Source organism: Procambarus clarkii, chromosome 82 (genome assembly GCF_040958095.1).
Source record: "Procambarus clarkii isolate CNS0578487 chromosome 82, FALCON_Pclarkii_2.0, whole genome shotgun sequence".
Classification (NCBI taxonomy): Eukaryota; Metazoa; Arthropoda; class Malacostraca; order Decapoda; family Cambaridae; genus Procambarus; species Procambarus clarkii.
The window spans coordinates 3,496,184-3,515,642 of NC_091231.1; the positions used below are offsets into that span (position 1 = coordinate 3,496,184).

General features: G+C 37.7%; 1 protein-coding gene across 2 annotated transcripts; it reads left to right on the forward strand.

Moving 5' to 3' along the window:
* The first annotated feature begins 419 nt into the window (after nt 1-419).
* Kpc2 (Kip1 ubiquitination-promoting complex subunit 2) lies at nt 420-19,149 on the forward strand. Of its 2 annotated transcripts, none has more exons than XM_045752262.2 (8): nt 420-809; nt 2,349-2,610; nt 4,315-4,475; nt 6,382-6,593; nt 9,122-9,344; nt 11,675-11,773; nt 13,594-13,726; nt 15,358-19,149. In XM_045752262.2, the coding sequence occupies exons 1-8, from the start codon at nt 678-680 to the stop codon at nt 16,113-16,115; spliced, it is 1,980 nt and encodes a 659-aa protein (XP_045608218.2). In that variant the 5' UTR covers nt 420-677; the 3' UTR covers nt 16,116-19,149. The 2 variants fall into 2 exon arrangements, with proteins under 2 accessions (XP_045608218.2, XP_069171935.1); XM_069315834.1 differs by lacking the exon at nt 420-809 and adding an exon at nt 1,248-1,295.
* Nucleotides 19,150-19,459: the final 310 nt, after the last annotated feature.

The window sequence follows — 19,459 nt, forward strand, 5'->3', positions numbered from 1 at the left end:
AAAAACTAGCTATAAGTTCACCTAATATTCCCATCTCACAGGATGGTATAGTCATTCATGGAGTCCGGGGAGCAAATACCTCATTTTTTTATTAACATACCGCTGCATCCATATTTATGCAGCTACCCAAAACTATAAAGTTCTGTGTCAAGAAGTAGTTAATTGTATTATTCTGTGATATCCATCTCACAATTGGTTTCTTCAGTGATTGAAATCATAAAATCGGTCAGCCAACATTAAGAAATCTGCCAAAGAATATGAGGATATCTTCAAGTACGTGAAAATGCACAAAATGCAGCGTAAACCAACTAAGCAATACCTAATGTATGCACTTATAGGAGTTTAAATAGGGAGAGGAGCCGTATTGCGCCATGACTACCCCAGTTTATGCTGGAAATATATGTGAACGTTTTCTTTTAGACTTTTCCTTGTACGTAACAGTGAGGTTGCTCGTGTTACAAGTGCGAACGGAAGTAGAACATAGTTATCAAGATTCTGAGGCTCTGAAGTGAGAACATTAGCGAAGATAACGTAGGCAGTAGATGGTGTAAGGATGGTAGGTGTGAGGGGCGGAGTGTGGAGCGAGGCTGTGTACCAGCAGTGAGCAGGGAGCAGTTGTGGCAGCAGCAGCAGGCAACACGGACAGTATTCGTGATGGTTGGTAGTCAAAAGGATTCATGCTTAGCTGGCTGAAAAGGAGAGCAAGAGTGACCATCAACTCGCGCTACATTAACCTCTTACGTCGCAACATATCGCCCGAGATGTTCGTGGCGGAGCCCACTGTGCCCTGTGTCAACCCCAGCCTCAAGGTGAGCCCCCCGTATGTCAGCCCCAGCCTCAAGGTGAGCCCCCCGTATGTCAGACCCAGCCTCAAGGTGAGCCCTCTGTGCCCTGTGTCAGCCCCAGCCTCAAGGTGAGCCCTCTGTGCACTGTGTCAGCCCCAGCCTCAGCCTCAAGGTGAGCCCCCGTATGTCAGCCCCAGCCTCAATGTGAGCCCCCGTATGTCAGCCCCAGCCTCAAGGTGAGCCCCCCGTATGTCAGCCCCAGCCTCAAGGTTAGCCTACTGTGCTCTGTCTCAGCCCTAGAATCAAGGTGAGCTCCTCGTATGTCGGTCCCAGCCTCAAGGTGAGCCCCTCATATGTCAGCCCCAGCCTCAAGATGAGCCCCTCGTATGTCAGCCCCAGCCTCAAGATGAGCCCCTCGTATGTCAGCCCTAGCCTCGAAGTGAGCCCTCCATATGTCAGCCCCAGCCTCAAGGTTAGCCTACTGTGCCCTGTGTCAGCCCCAGCCTCAAGGTGAACCCCACTTCCCCGTATGTCAGCCCAAGCTTCAAGTTGAGCGCCTTGTCAACCCCAGGCTCAAGGCGAGCCCCTTTCCCCTGTGACAGCCCTCAATGTAACCCCCCATCCTCCCTGTGTCAGCCCCAGCCACAAGGTGAGGCCTTCCCCTTATTGAATGTGAACATGTTAAAGAATTTAGAGATTACCCGTATTTCTAGCCCCAATTTGAAAAAAGAAATGGTAATATTTTATCCAGGAGAACAGGTCCAGTATTACCCAAAGTAATTCTAACCAAGCATCACAAGTTTGTAGATATTACATATATGCATTGCAAGATTTCAACAAGTACATATAGGTGCCAAAGGGTTCCGATAGTACAGTTGGGTTTATTCTCGACTCATGATAGAGAATTCCAGCTTTGAATTCCGGGTTAGATAAAAATGGTTGGGCTCATTTCCTATTGCCTAATGCGCCTGTTCACCTAGCAGCAAATAGATACCCAGCAGTTAGTCAGCTTGTTGTGGGGTTGCATCCTGGAGAGGTCAGTAATTTGACCCTAAGAGGATCTCTATATAAGCCTAACATGTATATATGCACTCTGGCTGCCTGTCCCCCAACACAGTGAATTAAGTTGCCCATCTGTTTACTTCATAATTACTGTAACATTAACAACTGTTCAGTACTGTAATTAGACTTGTGTATTTCACTTGTAACTTCATTACAAGTTTGTGGCAAATGAAAACTGTTAATTAGTTCACTGGAAATGTAAATTTCGTATTTTAAGGTTCAGCTTCGTCAGCAACATTGACCTTACATGATTCTGAAACCTTCCTGCCACTGTTTGCAATACGAGGTATAGGTCCTTAATAAAACAATTAAGCTAACTTTTGTGTTTTCTATTTTAGTTGCTTATTATATAAATTATTGAAGATATCTCTGCTTACTGATTTTTAAAGTGTTTGAACTAGTTATGAATATTATTTGCATCTCTGGAAGATATACAAATTCCAGGTACAGTACAGTATATTTTTAAAGAGTCACATTAACATTAATTTTTTTCCCTCTCAGCTGGTTGTTCTAAATAGTGAAGGGCGGGAATACTCATTGGATGTTCCCACAAATATGACGGTGGAAAGAGTGAAGAAGATGGCTGTGTGCCACTTTTTTAGTCCTCGGGAAGCTGTGGGTGTTAGTTTAGGCGAGGAAAGAGCTGCTATTGATGGCTCAAAAGCTTCAACTGGAATACGAACCTATCGCTTAGTTCTAGTGCGTGAAGCTAGACCACTTGCTGAAACCAATTCAGTCCAGCTGGAGCAGTTGATAGATAGTGGTGAGTAATACCATTAGTACCATATTTAAGATTTTACCTTTGTCCCTGATTTATGTTGTCAGAGCTTTTGGCAAATAGCAGGAACACTCAAATAATGGGCATATACAGTTTGCCTGTCTGTGTAAGAATCAGTTCAGTGTGCTTGTACTGTAATAATAATGTACAGTATTGTAATTAGATATTTTAGAATTGCCTGTTTAGATAGATATAATATCCCCAACCCCCATGTTGCCATATCAGTACAGTACAAATGTTATAAAATATTCTGAAAAATACAAATGCATACTTACATGATACACATCCAATATAAAATACAATATTAGTGAAATTACAAATCCCCTGCACCCCAACCTTCCTCATTCCCATTTTCTCTCGGTGCATTACACAGTATTTTACACAGTATTATTCAGTAGGGACATATGTAGTATACATTAAGACACACATAAGACACACAGGTCCAATTCCCGGCAGAGGCAAAAACAAATGGGCAGAGTTTCATTCACTTGATGCCCCTGCTCACCAAGCAATAAAAAAGTACCTGAGAGTTACAGATGCTACAGGCTGCATCTTGAGGATTGTGTGTGTGTGTCTGTGTTAGAGATGTATGTGTAGTAGATGTGATGGAGGAAAATAGATCGGGAGTTGGTACATTAGGTGACCGACGGTTAGAAAGGCAGGGTCCAAGAGCTAACGGCTCAATCCTGCAGGTACAAATAGTAAATACATACCTTGTTTAACTCCATTCCATCAGTGCTGATTTATTATAATGCTGTTCATCTTGAACATTAAAAAATATACAGTATTTATATTGTAATGTTGAATGCGTGTGTACAGATATGATGGGTGTGGGTGGGGAGGAATATTTCAGTGCGAAGGAAATGTAGCAAGTGTGAGAGAAAGTAATCCACCTACATTTAAATTATTTTGAAAAGGCACTATTTTATAATGTTTTTTTTTTAACCCTTGCACTGCTCACCTATTTTCGGCAAAAACGTCTTGGTGCAATTGTCAAGGACATATTTTTGTTATTTTTACAAATGTTCAGGTAAATTTAATGTCAAAATGTTTCCAAAGTCAACTATTTCCATTTCAAAACACAAATAGTAATGAAAACATTAAAAAACATTAAAGTATAGCCAAATTAAAAAACAAAAAGCACAACTCTCTGAGCGCCTAAAGGCGCTTTGCGCAGTGCAGTGGTTAATAAATTAAGTACAGTATACTGTATAGGTTTGGGAGCACCCAAGATGCCACTCAGCAAGGGGCATTGCATTCCACTCGAATTTTTTCTTGGAAAAAAATTCAGAAAACAATCGGCTATGTAATGAATGTTTTATAGTGCAGTGTTAGTCACTTTATGCCTATTCACCTTCCAGGTTTCTGTTGATTAAATCTTTCAAAATTTTCGTAGCCTATAGATCTTCACTCTACTTGTCACTTGGCATTTAAATTTCATACTTGCCCACTATAAACATCTAACTTTAAACTTTTATTTTTGTATCGTTATGATGAAACGTCCTCCTTGCAAGTGGGTTTCTTCCCGTTTATTTTAAAGTCTTTAATTATAGGACATTTTAATTGTCATTTTTATAAAAAAAAGGCTCATGTAATTTTTGTGTGCCAGTTTTATTCATATGCACTACAGTATCAGTATTACATGGAAAGTTATTAAATACATAATTGTAAATTGATGTGTGCCGACAGATGAACTGTTACTGGTAGAGAAGCGACTCCCTCCACCACCTCAAGATGTAGCTGCACAAGAAGAAGAAGCACCAACTAAAGAGGACATTGACACCGCCACGATCCATCTTACAAAACGAAATGATAATCGTGACCCAGATGCTGCACACCATACTGTTGATGTTAGTTTTGCATTGCTTAATATAATTTAAGGCTCTGTAAATATGGATGTAATGAGTAGTTATGCTGTTGTCATTTATTTATTTAAAATTCTAGGGAAGATCAGTTTTATACAGTATTATAACAAATTATTATTATTGCATTGAAAGTATTGTACAAGCAACAGAGATAAAAAGAGGGATAGTGTTAATTAAATTTGTTTGGTTAGAAAAGTTCATAGTCCTCCAGGAAAGATGTGAACCTGCTGTTTTATAAGATGTGAGTTGTGCAGTTCAGAGGAGACCAATGGTTGTCCATAGTTAGGGGCATGAAGCCCGTTTGGCTATTTAAAGCTGACTGTTGGCAACAGACACGATAAAGCACCTAAATTATTGGGACTGTCTCAAAGCTTTCAAAATGTACTCTCAGGAAAGGAGATGAGAGAGGTATCACATAATACAGTATATACTGTACATGAAAAATACTGGAAGGCAAACCCCAAATTTGCACAGTAAAATAACAACGTACTGGAGTGAATGATATGACAGGAAACACACAATAAAGTCAGTGAAGACTAGAGGAGCCAGCGGCACAGAGAACATTGTAAGGTCCATGGCTGTTCAGCATTCTCCCAACAAGTACCGTATAAAGAATATTGCCAGAACAAAAGTGGACTTAAAGACTGTGACTGCTTTATTGATTTCTATAAATGTTATGGCTTCGACTTGGTCAGATCGATTAACTTGTATCCTGCACACCATTTAAGGTTTTGTTTTTTTCCACACTGAAGAAATTGTTTGTCCCTTGTTATTGACTTTCTAGTTTGGTAGGTGGGCAGGTGTCGCACCCAATTCTGCTTATTTTTCATAGAGCCCTAGTCTCCTGCCTTCTGCTCTCATGGGTCAGTGCTTTCCATCTTTCTCGTTTTTGTCTTCACTGAAAAGCTAGTTCTGTTTCTGAGGCACGATTGTTGGTATACACTGGGGAGCTGCTGAAGGTCCAGCCCAGAAATTGGTTGTTTATAATGAAATGTCCTTTATAGGGCAGCCTCACTAGCTTCCTGTACCTGTCCTTTGTTTCCCTTTTTTCTCGTGTAGAAGAGGGGGGCATCTTGGTGCGGCATGTTAGCAAGAGTGCAGATCAGTTTGGCCCCTGTATGATCTGACCTGCCATGTGGTGACATTCATGGGTGCTAACACAATTACCATTAGCAAACTGCTGCTTACCTTGTAATACTGTTTTGTCTCTAGTAAAGATTTGTGGTTTGTTTCACTTCACTTATGCTGTTTTTCTCGCTGTTGGGTTGCACACCAAATCCATGCTCCCCTCGTTTTAGTGTACAGGATTCTGTTCCTGGTGTATGCCACACCTGCTTACCACTCTTTGAACCCTGGTATTGTTAAAGGTGTTTGTGGCAATCAAGCCTAATGCACCAGAGAGTTACTGAGGCCATCCAGAAAAGGGCATTTCATTACAGTCAACATTTGATTTTTGTATATTCATTCTTTATGAATTCTTCAGTTTAAAATCAATAGATGCTTTATGAATTTAATTTTATTGGTAACAATAGCTTCAATGCTCATCACATATTACAGAGCATTAATCTGTTAACAGTACCTGTACTCTACTTCAGCTAATGGTAGTTAAACTATAGAGTACAGTATTACGCAAATTATTGAATCTGATATAGCATTTAAGTTTGAAGGTAATATTAACTTTGTTAAAGTACAGGGGTGTATTAAATAAAATTTAAAACTACATTTTGACCAAATTCATCTCGTCAGGTACAATCTGTAGTGTATATACAGAAGTGAATGCAGATTTTATTATACCCTGTAATGGAAAGCATCAGAAGAATAAAGTTCATTAAATTACATTAATTCTTATTTGCTGAATGTCAAAAGTGATTAATATAATTTGTTTCTGTAGTTCCAAACAGAGTTTCGTCGAATCTTGGTTACAATGATAGAGGCTTCAGTCCGTCTTATTAGTGCTGATCCTGAATCAGACGAGGTATTCAACCAAATCCTTGACAAATTGGAACGTCGTCATCGCCCACGTGTTAACCTCACCTATCTCCGGCAACTTACTGAAATGGGGTTCCCTGAAGCCAAAGCTACTAAAGCTTTGCAGGTTAAGAGGTAAGAATGTAACTAGTAACTAATCTATTTAAAATAATGTTTTATAACTATACAAATTATGATAAAAGGTTTAGTAGTATTTGGTATCAATAGATATTTTATTATAAACTGCAGCTAACCCTTGCACTCGTGCATAGTGTGTTTAATACTTTTCTCACTTAAGATAGCATAAACAAAGCTACACATGAGAGCTGTAAGCTATAGAAGGAAGACAATATGTGTAATGAGGGACTAGGAAGGAAAGATTAAGTGTAAGGAATGATTGTGTGTGTGATGTTTTAAGAGTACTGTACGTTATATTGATGACGTGATGGAACAATAATTTGTTCCTTAAAAAAAAATTATATTTTGTATGATACGTGTACTGAATAAATAAATAAGATTAAAAGTGTAAATGATGAGAAAAGATGCTGTAAATAAAATCTGGAAAATCTAAGTGATTAACATTTCCAAAGATGTTGGATTTAAGATGCTGTTCACTGCGAAAGCAGTCAGTGATGGGATAAATGAAGCCAATAAGAAATAACCTAAGCTGAAAAAGGTGTTGTTTTATTGGCTGCTATTACACTGGAAAATGCATCTGGAGTCTCCTGTGGTGATTTTAGAATGGTAAATAATTATGGTACTATATTCTAAAGGATTTGTCTGTAGTAGATAAGTGTTCACTACTGAGTTACATTTGTTGCAACCTTTTGTACTACAATATTTTAAGTTCTTTTTCACTGGAATAATGCTAATTGCTTGGTAAATGCTGTCATTCAATTAGTATTTTACATAAATGGTAAAATATTGCCAGGACAAAATCTATACTGTGTCAATGAGACAGAGAGGTAATTTAATTACTGCACCAAGGGAAGGGCTATAGACATACAGTATTATTGTGTCTACCCTTGTCATGCTAATTGCTTATTTTTCTATGGTGGGGCCCTTTCAGTGGCTTCCTGTAGCCAAGCTCATGCCCATCGAGCCACGAGCAAGGATTGGAATCTGGCCCCCTAGATTAGTGCGAGGGAAACTTGGAATTAGACATCAATCCAAAACTAAGGAAACCGATCAGAAAGCTTAAGCCCAACAAAACGAGTAACTACAAAAAAGAAAATTAGGTACCCAGAGATAACAAGGCAAACAATCATTGCTGTGAGGTAAACCCCTAATTATAATGCACCTTACACTAGGTGACTGCCCAGGTTACCTGAGGCTCCAGCCACTGTCCCCTCACTCACCTGGTCACAACATAGGGGGTCACAGTTCCTCTGATGGGGCATTCCTCTTCTTCATGCTTAATCCAAGTGATGTTGGGCATCAGTGAAACTCGAGTTCTTTTGAAGAACATTTTGGGCGCTGTGTGTCTTTTCATTTTCTGGGCTGTGCACCTTTTAGCAAGAGGTAGAGGTTTTCCTTGTCTTGCCTTTAAGGTTCCGGGCTCAGACTCTTGGCTGATTTGTCTTGATTTGTCTGGGTGTTGGTAGCTGTCTTGCTGGCCTGAATGTGGCAGTGCTGTCACGCTTTAGAAACACCATGCAAGGTTTTTGGGTATTTTCCCTGTTTCTCTGGGCTTCTTGTCCTTGTCTTTGGAGGTTTTATCCTGTTCTTTTTTGGTACAGGCCTCTGGCATATGTTTTGAGGCCTCGGCCACTTGATGTTTTTGGTCCTTGAGTCTGATGGCTAATTCCCTGGACTCTGGGGCTCTTTGTTCTGGGTTACTGTTCCAGTCTGTTGGTTGGGCACTCATCTTTTTTTTTTTTTCTCTCACATAAGTAAACCCTGGTTATTTTTCAGTAATGCTGGCTGTTTCTGTGGACACTGTTGAGAGTTAGCTACTGTGTTTACTGAGAGGGCCCAACCAGAAAACAAGCACAAAATGAACAGTACTAAATATAATGAACTGCTCTTTTGTTGTGGGCCCTCAGCAGCCTCTTGTACCTTCCTCTATCCCTCTTCCCTGTGGGATGGAGAGCTTAGCTTAGCCAGTTTGTCATGGGGCAGGCTGGCTGGAGCCTAATTTGACTTGGACTTCTACCAGGTGGCAGTCAGGTACATCACAGTTGGGTGTTCACCCCTGCAGCAGTGATTGTTTGCTTTGCTGACTCTAGATATCAAATTTTCTTCAAATGGTGGTTTATTTTGTAGCGCATAACCCGCAAGCACCTCTCGCTTGGTAGTGAGCCAGATTGTGGTCCTCTCTCCCAGTAGATGATTATGGCTCTCAGATGTGTGGTGCATTTACTTAAGGCTTTGCTGTATCACACCCTAGCCACAAGAAGATACTTAGGGCCCCCCCGTCCCCTTCAAGAAAGAAGTTTCATTACATTCAATGCTGGATTTTTTATTAAAGCCCATCATTAGATACTTCCTAATGTGCATAGCTAATGATTAATAAGAATGCTGGTTTTGAAATGATTTCTTGACAAAATAGGGGAAATACAAAATTTGAAAGTGAGAAGAAATATTTACTTGCATTTGGTATGTAATTTGTGTAGGTGTTATATTGATTTACAGAATGTAACAATTATATAATTTATTTCTAGAACTGTCATGGAAGCAACAGAATGGCTTTTAGGTCAAGGTAGCTTAGAAGAGGGTGCAAATGATTCTATAATTGGAGTCAACAGTGGAGGCAGTGCCGAAAGTAGAGAAAATATTGCCTCTGATCTCTTGGTCTCCACCAACAATATAGTAAATGACCATTCTCAAGACCCTGCAGAGAGAGTTCTTAACACCTTTCTTCAGTACAGAAAGAAGTGGTTCCAGGTTGGTTTTTACTGCCTTGTTTCATATAACTGTGTGGAAGGGAATAATACAAGCAAAACAAACACATTACTCTTCAATACTGTCTTTGATGTCTAAACTCTGATTTTTTCCTTTCAGCAGACTTCATTTGAATTGGAAACATTGAATTGTCTATGAGGCACTGGCTTATTCAAGCAAAATTTCCTTGATAATATGCATTAATACAAATTACATTAGATATTACTAATCCAAATACAGTATGGACAAATATGAAAAACATTTTGAGGCAATGGAGTGACTTGAGAATGGTCCAGGACGGACCGAAATGTCGTCATCCCTTCACCTTCTAGTGTGTGGTCTGGTCAACAAAGGAGTGACTTGAATTCGCGACCTAGTGATTCCCAGATGCCTGCCTTAACCGCTCAGCCACAGTGTTACAAAAATTTACCAACCCAAAACTTTACTATGGGAAGTTATAGAGGTCCCAAACTGGTGCCCAGCCAGGATTTCAGTAATCCCGACCACATGATTGTGTCCTCAGAGTGCCACAAATGGCACTCGGGCCTATGATAATGGCGTTTCCACTCTTACGCCTCGGTCAGATTGCAATCAAATCACAATGGTGAGTTATATCAATGAAAATGTAACGTGTTTTGATATAAAAAAAACAAAAAAAAATCTGACGGGCATAAAAATGGGAACATTTTTACCGTATGCCCGAGTGTGTGGTTGGGTTGACTGTGAAACCCTGGTTGGTTCCCAGTTTGGTGCCTCCAGAACTTCCCAGAAAACTCAGCAGAGTTCTGCGTAAGTCAACTTCTGTACCACTGTGGCCGAGCAGTTAAGGGAGGCGTCTGGAAATTGCCAGGTCCCAAATTCAAGTCACTACATTGCCTCAAAAAGATTTTCATAGATATATCACACCATTATGATTTTATTGTGATGAATAAATATGTTAATCCTGAAATATAAAATGAACTTGATAATTGGCAAGGGGAAACTTACTTTTCAAGCTTATTAAAGAAGAAATTGTTATTTCAGTTGTGAATTAATGTATCTCATTCCTGTGTAATGTGGACCATTAAAGATGTCAGGAATCTAATACTGTATATTAAATATATGAACTGCCTGGCAGCAGGCAAAGTAAAAAAAAACTGTGCTGAAATTAATGAAGGAATGATTGAAAACTTAAAATATACAGTATCCACAAAAGGTTATCAAATCTGCTGTCGGGTTAATTAACAATGAACATGGGAAACTTGCCTTGTAATACAAAGTTAATACTGTACATTTCTGAAGTATTTAAATGGCATTTGACTATAATTTAGGTTACCAAAAATGGTTTAAGTAATAAACAGGTATTTGGCATCTTTGCTGTAAACTGAATGATGCTCATATATATATTTCTGTGCTTAGTAGTTGGGTATATTTTGCTACTGTACAGTACTATTATTTATTTGATCCTCCAGGTTGTTTACATTGTGGTGAATGTGATGATCTCTCCTGGTTTTGGCTGTGACTGAATGGGAGTGGGTGGTAAACCTGTTCAACTTTGTAAGGAACCACAAGCTTCCAGTCTGTGTGGCTCTACTCAACAGGGAGGCATTTGCTTTAAGTGCGACTGGTATTTGTATCAGTTCATTTATTGCTCTTCCCTGATTTGGATGCTTCTCGTTTTTATCTAAAATGAAGAGCTTGGTCGGTCAGATCCTGTTGGAAGTTGTAGCGTAGTGTGGTCATTTCAGCCCCTTGGTTCTCATCTCTTCTTTCACACAACTTCCAATGCAATTTCCTTTGTCCATATCATTTACTGAAATTGGGACATGGGGGTGGATTTATGAAGATTGAACTGATATTTGCCAGCTGTTATCTCCCTCATCTGCTTCGGCCTAATCACTGCTGCATGGCCTTGGGCACTCTCCACTTGTCAATTCCTGTACAGTGTATTCTTGGATAATAGCTTCTCATAGCCATAGGTTTCCTGGGTCCTCTAGTTTGACAATTGAGTATCAATAAATGTCTTTTCTTTTTAGTATTGTAGTTCCTTCTTTGTGGGGGAGCTACTGAAGGGGTACTTTCTCAGGAATATGGGGTTGAGTTTTAACTGGCTTCGTGCATTTTCGCAGGTACTGTATTTCTTGAAAAAAAGGGGGGTGGAATTATAACAGAAGGTCAACATGAAGGACAGAATGCAGGAGAGGGTTTTTACCACCTCCTGAGGGGTGGGAAATGTTTAATGGAATCAAGTTATATTTGTGTAGTTTCAGATGACCCCTGTGCTTTCTTTATCATAATTTCATAGCATTTTGTATGTAAAGCTTGAAGGCATAATTTTGTTTAATTTTTTCCAGCCAAATCCAGAGGCCCTAGAAAAACTGATGCAAATGGGATTCAAGAAAGAAAATGTTATCAATGCACTGCGTGTTAGTGGAAATAAACAGAATGTAGCAGTAAGTTATCCTAACTAGTTTGCTTTATTGGCTGTATCAAAATATTACTGTAATGATGATGATGATCATCATCATCAATAACAACAAAAGAAACTCGTTCATAAACTACTACTTGTTTACTACAGTACTACCTTGTTCTCGCAACAATTCCGATAGATATTCAATTGCCATTTCCTCAGACATCATGTCTGCTCATTGTCATCATGGCCTTCCTATCCTCAAATTCAACAGTTTATCATCCATGCAATTTGCCAACATTTGCACTCTGCATCTTTATATGACATTCTCATTCCTTACTATCTCTGTTCTCAAACACAACACGTGCTTCTCACATTGCCTATATCTACTACTATAGCTGATTCTTTATTTGTATAAATTATGCCACATCAGCATTTAAACATAAAGCCCTCCACTTTGTTCCTCACTATATCTCCCATGGCATGCTGAATTTCCTGATGGAATTCAGATAGTACTCAGCCTGTACACCAGTGTACAGAAACCTGCGTCCTCTCTATACAAGATCATTGTGATTGTTACTGCCTCTGCTATCTTGCATGTTCCCTACAGCATCCTCACTCTCACTTATGCCATGCTTTGACTGTCAACCCTCCTGTGGTACCATTTTCCTTTCACCACCTGCTTTTTTCTGTCCAGGTGTCTCGCTACCAAGATTCTCTCTTGGATCATGTTAACAGTATCTATAACTTACTTTTCTTACATAGGTGAAATATTTTCACCCGTACAAAATCTAGAACAAACACTACATCTAGTATTGGGCTCCTGTGAAAGGGAGATGGAACTTTCACAGATGACAACAAAAAAAATGAGCTGAGGCAGCAGTATGATTTTGTCTTTAGTGCACCCCTAAACACACTGAGGGTTAATAATTCAATATAATCATCTTAAATGTGATACCAACATAAAACCAAATATCAGATGTCATGCTAATCCCACTTGATTTTGAAGTAGCCATAGACAGTATGCCCATGTACTCTGTGACCAGGCCCTGATTCCTGGAACTCCATATTCATCAAGAACTGTAAAAAAAAAAAAACCACTATCACTGGGTCTAAAAAAAATTTGGACCCAGAGTTTCGATACTGGTGTTATCCTTGATATACTAAAAACAACAGAAATAGCACCACTCCATAAAGGAGGGAATAAAGCAGAGGCAAAAAAACTATAGGCCAATAGCATTAACATCATATCATAAAAATCTTTGAAAGTGATTAGTAAGATCACTAAACACATGGTATGACCCTGTAGAATGACTACATAACCCTGAACATGGTTTCAGAACATGGTGCTCTTGCATATCACAATTGCTGGACCACTCTACATGGCCATAAATGCCATGGAAGACAAACAAAACTGTGAAATTCACAGATTTCACAAATGCCTTCAACAAATGGGACCATGGTGTTATTGTGTACAAAATGAGGCCAAAAAGAATTACCTGAAAAGCCATGATGGATCTACAATTTCCTAACTAACAACCCAATGTGTAATAGCAAACAAAGTAAAATCCGGACCATCAACAGCAAAGAAAAGTTGAAAGATTATCAACTGTGCCAAATCCTGTTATTGAGTGAATAGTTTTTGGGTAAATAATTTATTTGATACAACAGCTGAAACTGGTATGCTGTACAGTATATTGGGAGATATCTTGTGTGCTTAAAAGGTTGTAAAAGGGGCAAGGTTTCAAAGATATTGACAGTTGTCTTCTCAGAATTTTGCTTATCTATATGATGTACTGTAGACATGTATATTAAAGTGTTGTAGGAATATTGTGCATTACACAGATCTTTAATGTTTTTTAGTGCGAGTTACTCCTGCGTGAAGAGCCTGTGGTTACAGATGACCAGGGCCTCAAGCGTGATTCTCCTATCATCTCTGCCATTCTTGCTTCTCCTGTTATACAGCTTGCTCTACCAAAACCGAAGACTCTATTAGGTTAGTATGAAATTACGTTGTTTAATGAAACCTGTAACTGAGAAAATAGTTACCTACAAGACTTGTTATACACATTATATACAGTTGCAGATGCAAAGATAGCTAGGTGACAAATGCAAGTGAGAATACAGTTCAAGGAGTGCTTATTATATTAGCTTAGAATACTAACAATCTTGAGTTTGATTTCTGCTGCTGAGGAAGCGGTGTTACGGTACTTCATAACTCGGTTTAAGCCATTTTCCAGAGTACTGTACAGTGTAATTAATAATTAGGGATATATATATAATCTTTGTATTTTGCATCACTGTATTAAACTAAACTGATTGTAGGTATGTGCTAGAGAGAAATCTTGGCATCAGCAGAGGAAGTTGCAGCTCTGCATTTATTATAAACACTTATAATTATCAGAATCGCAATCTTTTTTTAGGGAAAGTTTAGTGATGAGTCAATCAGCTGGATGAATTGAATGCCTCAAACTGGAAGTGAAGCACTTTAATCTCATACAAAATTAAATTGCCTTCACCTGTAACTGAACCTCCCTCAACAAAATGACACGAGTTGATCCCTTGAAATTTAATTGAAGGTGCGGGGAGAATATTACATCCATAGTAATGCCTAACACACAGAGAATTATAGTGTCACCTGGAGTGAAATATTGAAATATACATTTAGGTGTTACAAGGAAAGGTTCAAGAACATCATTAGGGGCTAATGCAAATGCTCATATAAATCTCAGAAAAAAATGGTGAGAGATGTCAAAATGTAATATGAACGAATGTGATAAACATTTACCAATGCCTAGTACTGCATTCAACAACCAGGCTGGTACCAGTGATGCATTCGAAGGATTAAAGTGGAAGAATGTTTACCACAGCTGAAGGGTGAAATGGCCTAAATGAACATAATGACCTAAAATCAGCTGAACTGGCTCTATTAGAGCTGCCCTTTAGGATGCAACAATACTAGGCATAAGGCAAGACTCCAAAACAGCTAAGTTTAAATGCGCATAACAAGAGGCATTAACATGGACAAGGAATAGAAAAAGAGCCAGAAATCTTTTGAGCAATCTTTCAAACTACTTCTTTTACTCATGACTTGAGGCATCCCAGAAGAGGTGGAAATGAATCTAGACTCCCTGTCCCCCATTTAGGGGGTGATAGATTTGACCTAGAAACTCCATACTTGAAGATCGGGAGAGAGCCTGAAATATTGTCCATTTGTCGTGTCATGCGTGAATGTCATGTTTTACAATTTTTAGAGCACAGTAAGTTATTCCATACAGAGGCAGCAAATATTTGTTGTCTAGAAATGTTTAAAAGAGTACAAGTTATTAAAACGTTATGTTCGTTGTTTTTACGATGGATGCAGCAGGTTAAATGATGACCCTCAAGCTAGTAATCATCTTGGTGACCATAACTATATTGATTTGAATGTATTTTATAGCACTAAAATGAAATCTCATTCTTTTACATTAAAATAATTTTTGGGGGGCATTTTTCTTAACATTAATCTTTAAAAATTGCAGTTTACCTTGTATTATTGCTGCATAACACATTCAGGTTATTAGAATATACTATCAATATATCTGTAAAATGCTGTACTTGAACTGAAGTATAATTTATATTTTCCAGCTCTGATGATGTTGTATGAGAGCCCTAATAATGCTAATATGTGGCTCAGTGATCCTGATACTCACCCAGTCGTGAGTCAGGTGCTCAGGATCTATCATGCAGAGAAACATAGTCTAAGCCAAAATCGATGTCCTACTTCCTCTGGTTCTACAGAGTCAGCAATATCCACATCCTCCTGGTCGTCTTCATCCTCGGACAATAACATTTGTCGAACCCCTGGGAGGCCTAGCCTGTCAACTAGAACGAATTCTAACTCTTCTGTAAATTCATCTCTGTTTTCAGTACGCAATGATGGCCAATCTCATTCACAATTGCCAATGCCAGCAAATTTGTACTCGCATATCTCTATGCGAAATGTTGGCAATGGTGGCCTGCCAAGTGATCAAACTCCATCATACACAGGCTGGCTCTCGAGTACCTCCTCATCACCTCTTTCTCTGCATAGATCATCACCCAGTTCTTCTCCAGTGCCAACACCACGAGTGAATGCATCTCCAAACTCTTCTCCAATCCCATCACATCATATACGATTAAACACAGAGGAGCCAATGTCTCATTCTGGTTCTCCAATCAGAGGGACTCTTGGACTTCGTGTTGCTACAGATATTCCTAATGGAGTTACCCGGGAATTGGCAGGTCAAACCCCTGTTTATGGCATGTCCTTAGATCAGTATCATCATAGCACGTTACCAAGTACTGTTAGTCTTGATGTAGAAATGGATGAACCTGGGACAGATTCACAAGAAATGGAAACATAGATTGACTTGTCATATAATTAAATTGAGAAATTGAAAATAAGATATACAGAACAACATCAAGATTTTCTCTATGAATATATGACCTGATAAAACTTACTGTGTGATATACTGAATATTTAGTAAGACCTAGAGGTACAGTACTGTTGTGTTAAATTAATATAAAGACCAAAGGTAGAAGGAAAATTTAGAAACTTGTAAATTTGGGCAAAAAACTTGGTATTTGGCAAAACTAAGAATAATACAAAATAAGATTTATGAACCTTATAATATAATTAATTTAGTCACATTGTATAGGCAAATATCATACTCTATAGTGTGAATGACAAAGTGTCATCTTAATGGACCAAGAAAACCCAAAGCCTATGATTAAAGTTGGATTATAGATATGACATTGTTAATGCAAGCCTGGAGACACTGTGTGAAGAATGTGGTTTTAGCTAAGTTTTCTGCAACTTACAGTATTTAATTGCATTTTAATAATAAAAGCTTGAATTAAATTTGGGAGATTAGGTAATTCAGGGTTACTATTAGATATAGATGACCACATGCTTTCCGGATGCCACTTATCTGAATGTCTGTTATTCGTTTTGGGTTTGTCTTAATAAAAAAAAGGTTTGATTAACTGGTGGGGCAGGCAATATGAATAAAAATGTGTGATAAAGATGGAACTAGTTTGCCCACTGACCATATACAACACCACTTTAGCAGTGTTCATACACTAATGGATGGCTCAGAAGCTTTAAACTTTGCCATGGCATTAGGTACATTAGAGTACACGGTGAAAGGCAGACTGATGAGGTTACCTAATCACTATTAATCTCTACTTTAGTTAACCCAACACTATCAGCACCCACCACCACCTTTTCTATTTAAATAACAATGCTCCATCAACTATAATCTTCAAGTTAACAAGCAGATCAGAACTTCTCATATTGGTGAGTACTAACAAAATACTGTTGAATTTCTCAACAAAATTATACATTTTTCCCCCTAGCTTTTCAGGATGATGAATCACTTACCTGGACACAAAAGATTATTCATTCAGTCTCAGTTCTGAGGGGGTTCGGGTACCATGTGGCTCTCTGTATCAGAAAGCAAATATATTGATACATTTCAATAGTGAATATATATGTTGTACAGCAGTACAGTACTTCATTACTGGATTTAAATTCATATATTAATAGAGAGAGATATCTACTTTATAATTTTGTTTGCTCGAGTTTTGTAGCATATTAACGTGGCCTCTTTAATGTAACTACTACTTAAAATTAACTCGATTCACACATGACTTCTACATGACTTAATTTATAGTCATACAGTCCTGAGTTACAGTATCCTGGTACACATTTATTACTTAAGTTTTACAGTAATTTTTAACCTTTTATATTATCAGGTCTTAAATAATATTTAGTTCAATAGTTGACAATGATAAATATAGTGTACTGTATATCCAGATAATATTGCAGGGTGATAAAGCATTAACATTTTTATTTTTTATTTATGACATTTCTTTACCTCTTAAAGACTTGAGGTTAAATTCCGAATAAAATTTTTTTATGACGATTTACTTATGGTTGGCCAAGCTTTTCTGCTCATACAGCAAAGCTTGACCCAAAATTAATGGGTCTGTTAATGATCACCAAAATAACAAGGCAATATTTTGAGTATGAAAGATGAGATTGTCATCAATTTAGCAAGAGAAAAAATGTACAAATGATATAATACTCTAAGGATTTTATTGGCACTGAAAATATGGAAAGATGTTTGTAAAAGTATTACATTTTAAGCTTAAACACATTACACTGTTAAGTTTGTGCTTGTGAAGTACTAATATTACCCCTCGACCATTGCCGGAATTGTTAAACCAGTTTACTTTGTGCATTATATATAGGATAGATACACTGTATGGATCATTTGACCTTATATAACATTGTATATTGTCCACCTGTCTTGTCTTTAGAAGAATCTACAAGCACAAGAAATATACATTTAGATTTGTGGTGTAGATACTAAAATACATAATTTTCAAAGCTCTTCAGAAAAGAGGTAAGAACGAAGGAATGAATGATACTGATGTTTGGCTTTTAGGACATTTAGTTTAGGCATCGAGATAAGAATGAGAGTGAAAGATTAAAGGCGAATTTTGAAAGTAACCGTTTTCTTATAATAGTCTCAATTAGAAGAAAAGTACTTGACAAATACAGAATGTATTTAAAAGAAAAGTACTTGACAAATACAGAATGTATTTAAAATATTTATTCTGGAGTACCATTTTGACATTAAAATAAGCAAGACACTTTGTACTGGGTATCTGCTTTGCAAGATAATTTATTTTTTGATGTGTTGCTTTATAGCAGTTTGCAGTGTGTTAAATTTTTCAAATATTAATTTAAAACAAAACTGAGAAAAAATGGGTGTTTTTCAGTGTTGTGTACTGTTAGGATGTTTCATGTTCCCATGACCTAATTGCTAGGTTTTTAAGCAATTCGATGTTTCAAGCTAAAATCCAAGGTGTGAAAGACAGAGTACACCAGCAGTTCAGTGGTATTTTAAAGCATTAAAGTGTTGTCAGGCTGCATGTTGTATACTTACGCACTGTAGTTCCTTCGTGTTATAGCTAGCCAATGGGAATTTTTGTTCCACAAGTTTTGAGCCTTATTATTTTTAAGAGACATCATTTAGATCATTATTAACTTAATTTAGTACTTTTTAAAAAGAATAAATTTTATTGATGTCTAGTGTGTTTTTGTATTAATGAATTTATTTGCAGTATGATTTGAGAATGCTATAGAATTTATTTACGTTATTTATTTAAAAAAAAATACCTTTGAAATTTGTTATACTGTATATAATCACTTTACATTTTCTTACCAATATTTGAATTCATGACACTAGTCTCTCACCCTGCCATGCACCTGGTGCTGTAATCATTACCCTGTAATATTTTATATTGAATGTAATGCTTAATATTCTAAGGTTAATGAAATGTTACAAGTGAAGTGAAGATGCCTTTAAATATAAACATTAAAAATCACGATGAGCGTGCAATACTATGAAACCTTACTATTATTTGTATAAACTCAATCGTCACTAAACATAAAAATAAATTTTGGATAATGTTGTACAGACTCGTTCAAGGAATGAGATGCGTTAATGGGCGTCACACAGCCGTCCATATGGTGAGTGGTGCACGCTCCCTAGCCTTTGCAGTAGTACTCTCATGGAAGTGTAACCACCAGCAATTTCTCATGTTTATGGTGACTTTTGTAGGAATTGAATGTATGGTGTTACAATCTAAAGCTACATGTAATATACTTTATCTGTGATTCTAATTTGTTGCACTA

Excerpts from the sequence above, each read along its gene's own strand:
- Kpc2 (XM_045752262.2), top strand. The coding sequence starts at position 678 with ATGCTTAGCTGGCTGAAAAGGAGAGCAAGAGTGACCATCAACTCGCGC. Across the intron at positions 4,476-6,381 it reads CTGCACACCATACTGTTGAT|TTCCAAACAGAGTTTCGTCG; the intron begins GTTAGTTTTGCA and ends TTGTTTCTGTAG. Across the intron at positions 13,727-15,357 it reads AAAACCGAAGACTCTATTAG|CTCTGATGATGTTGTATGAG; the intron begins GTTAGTATGAAA and ends TATATTTTCCAG.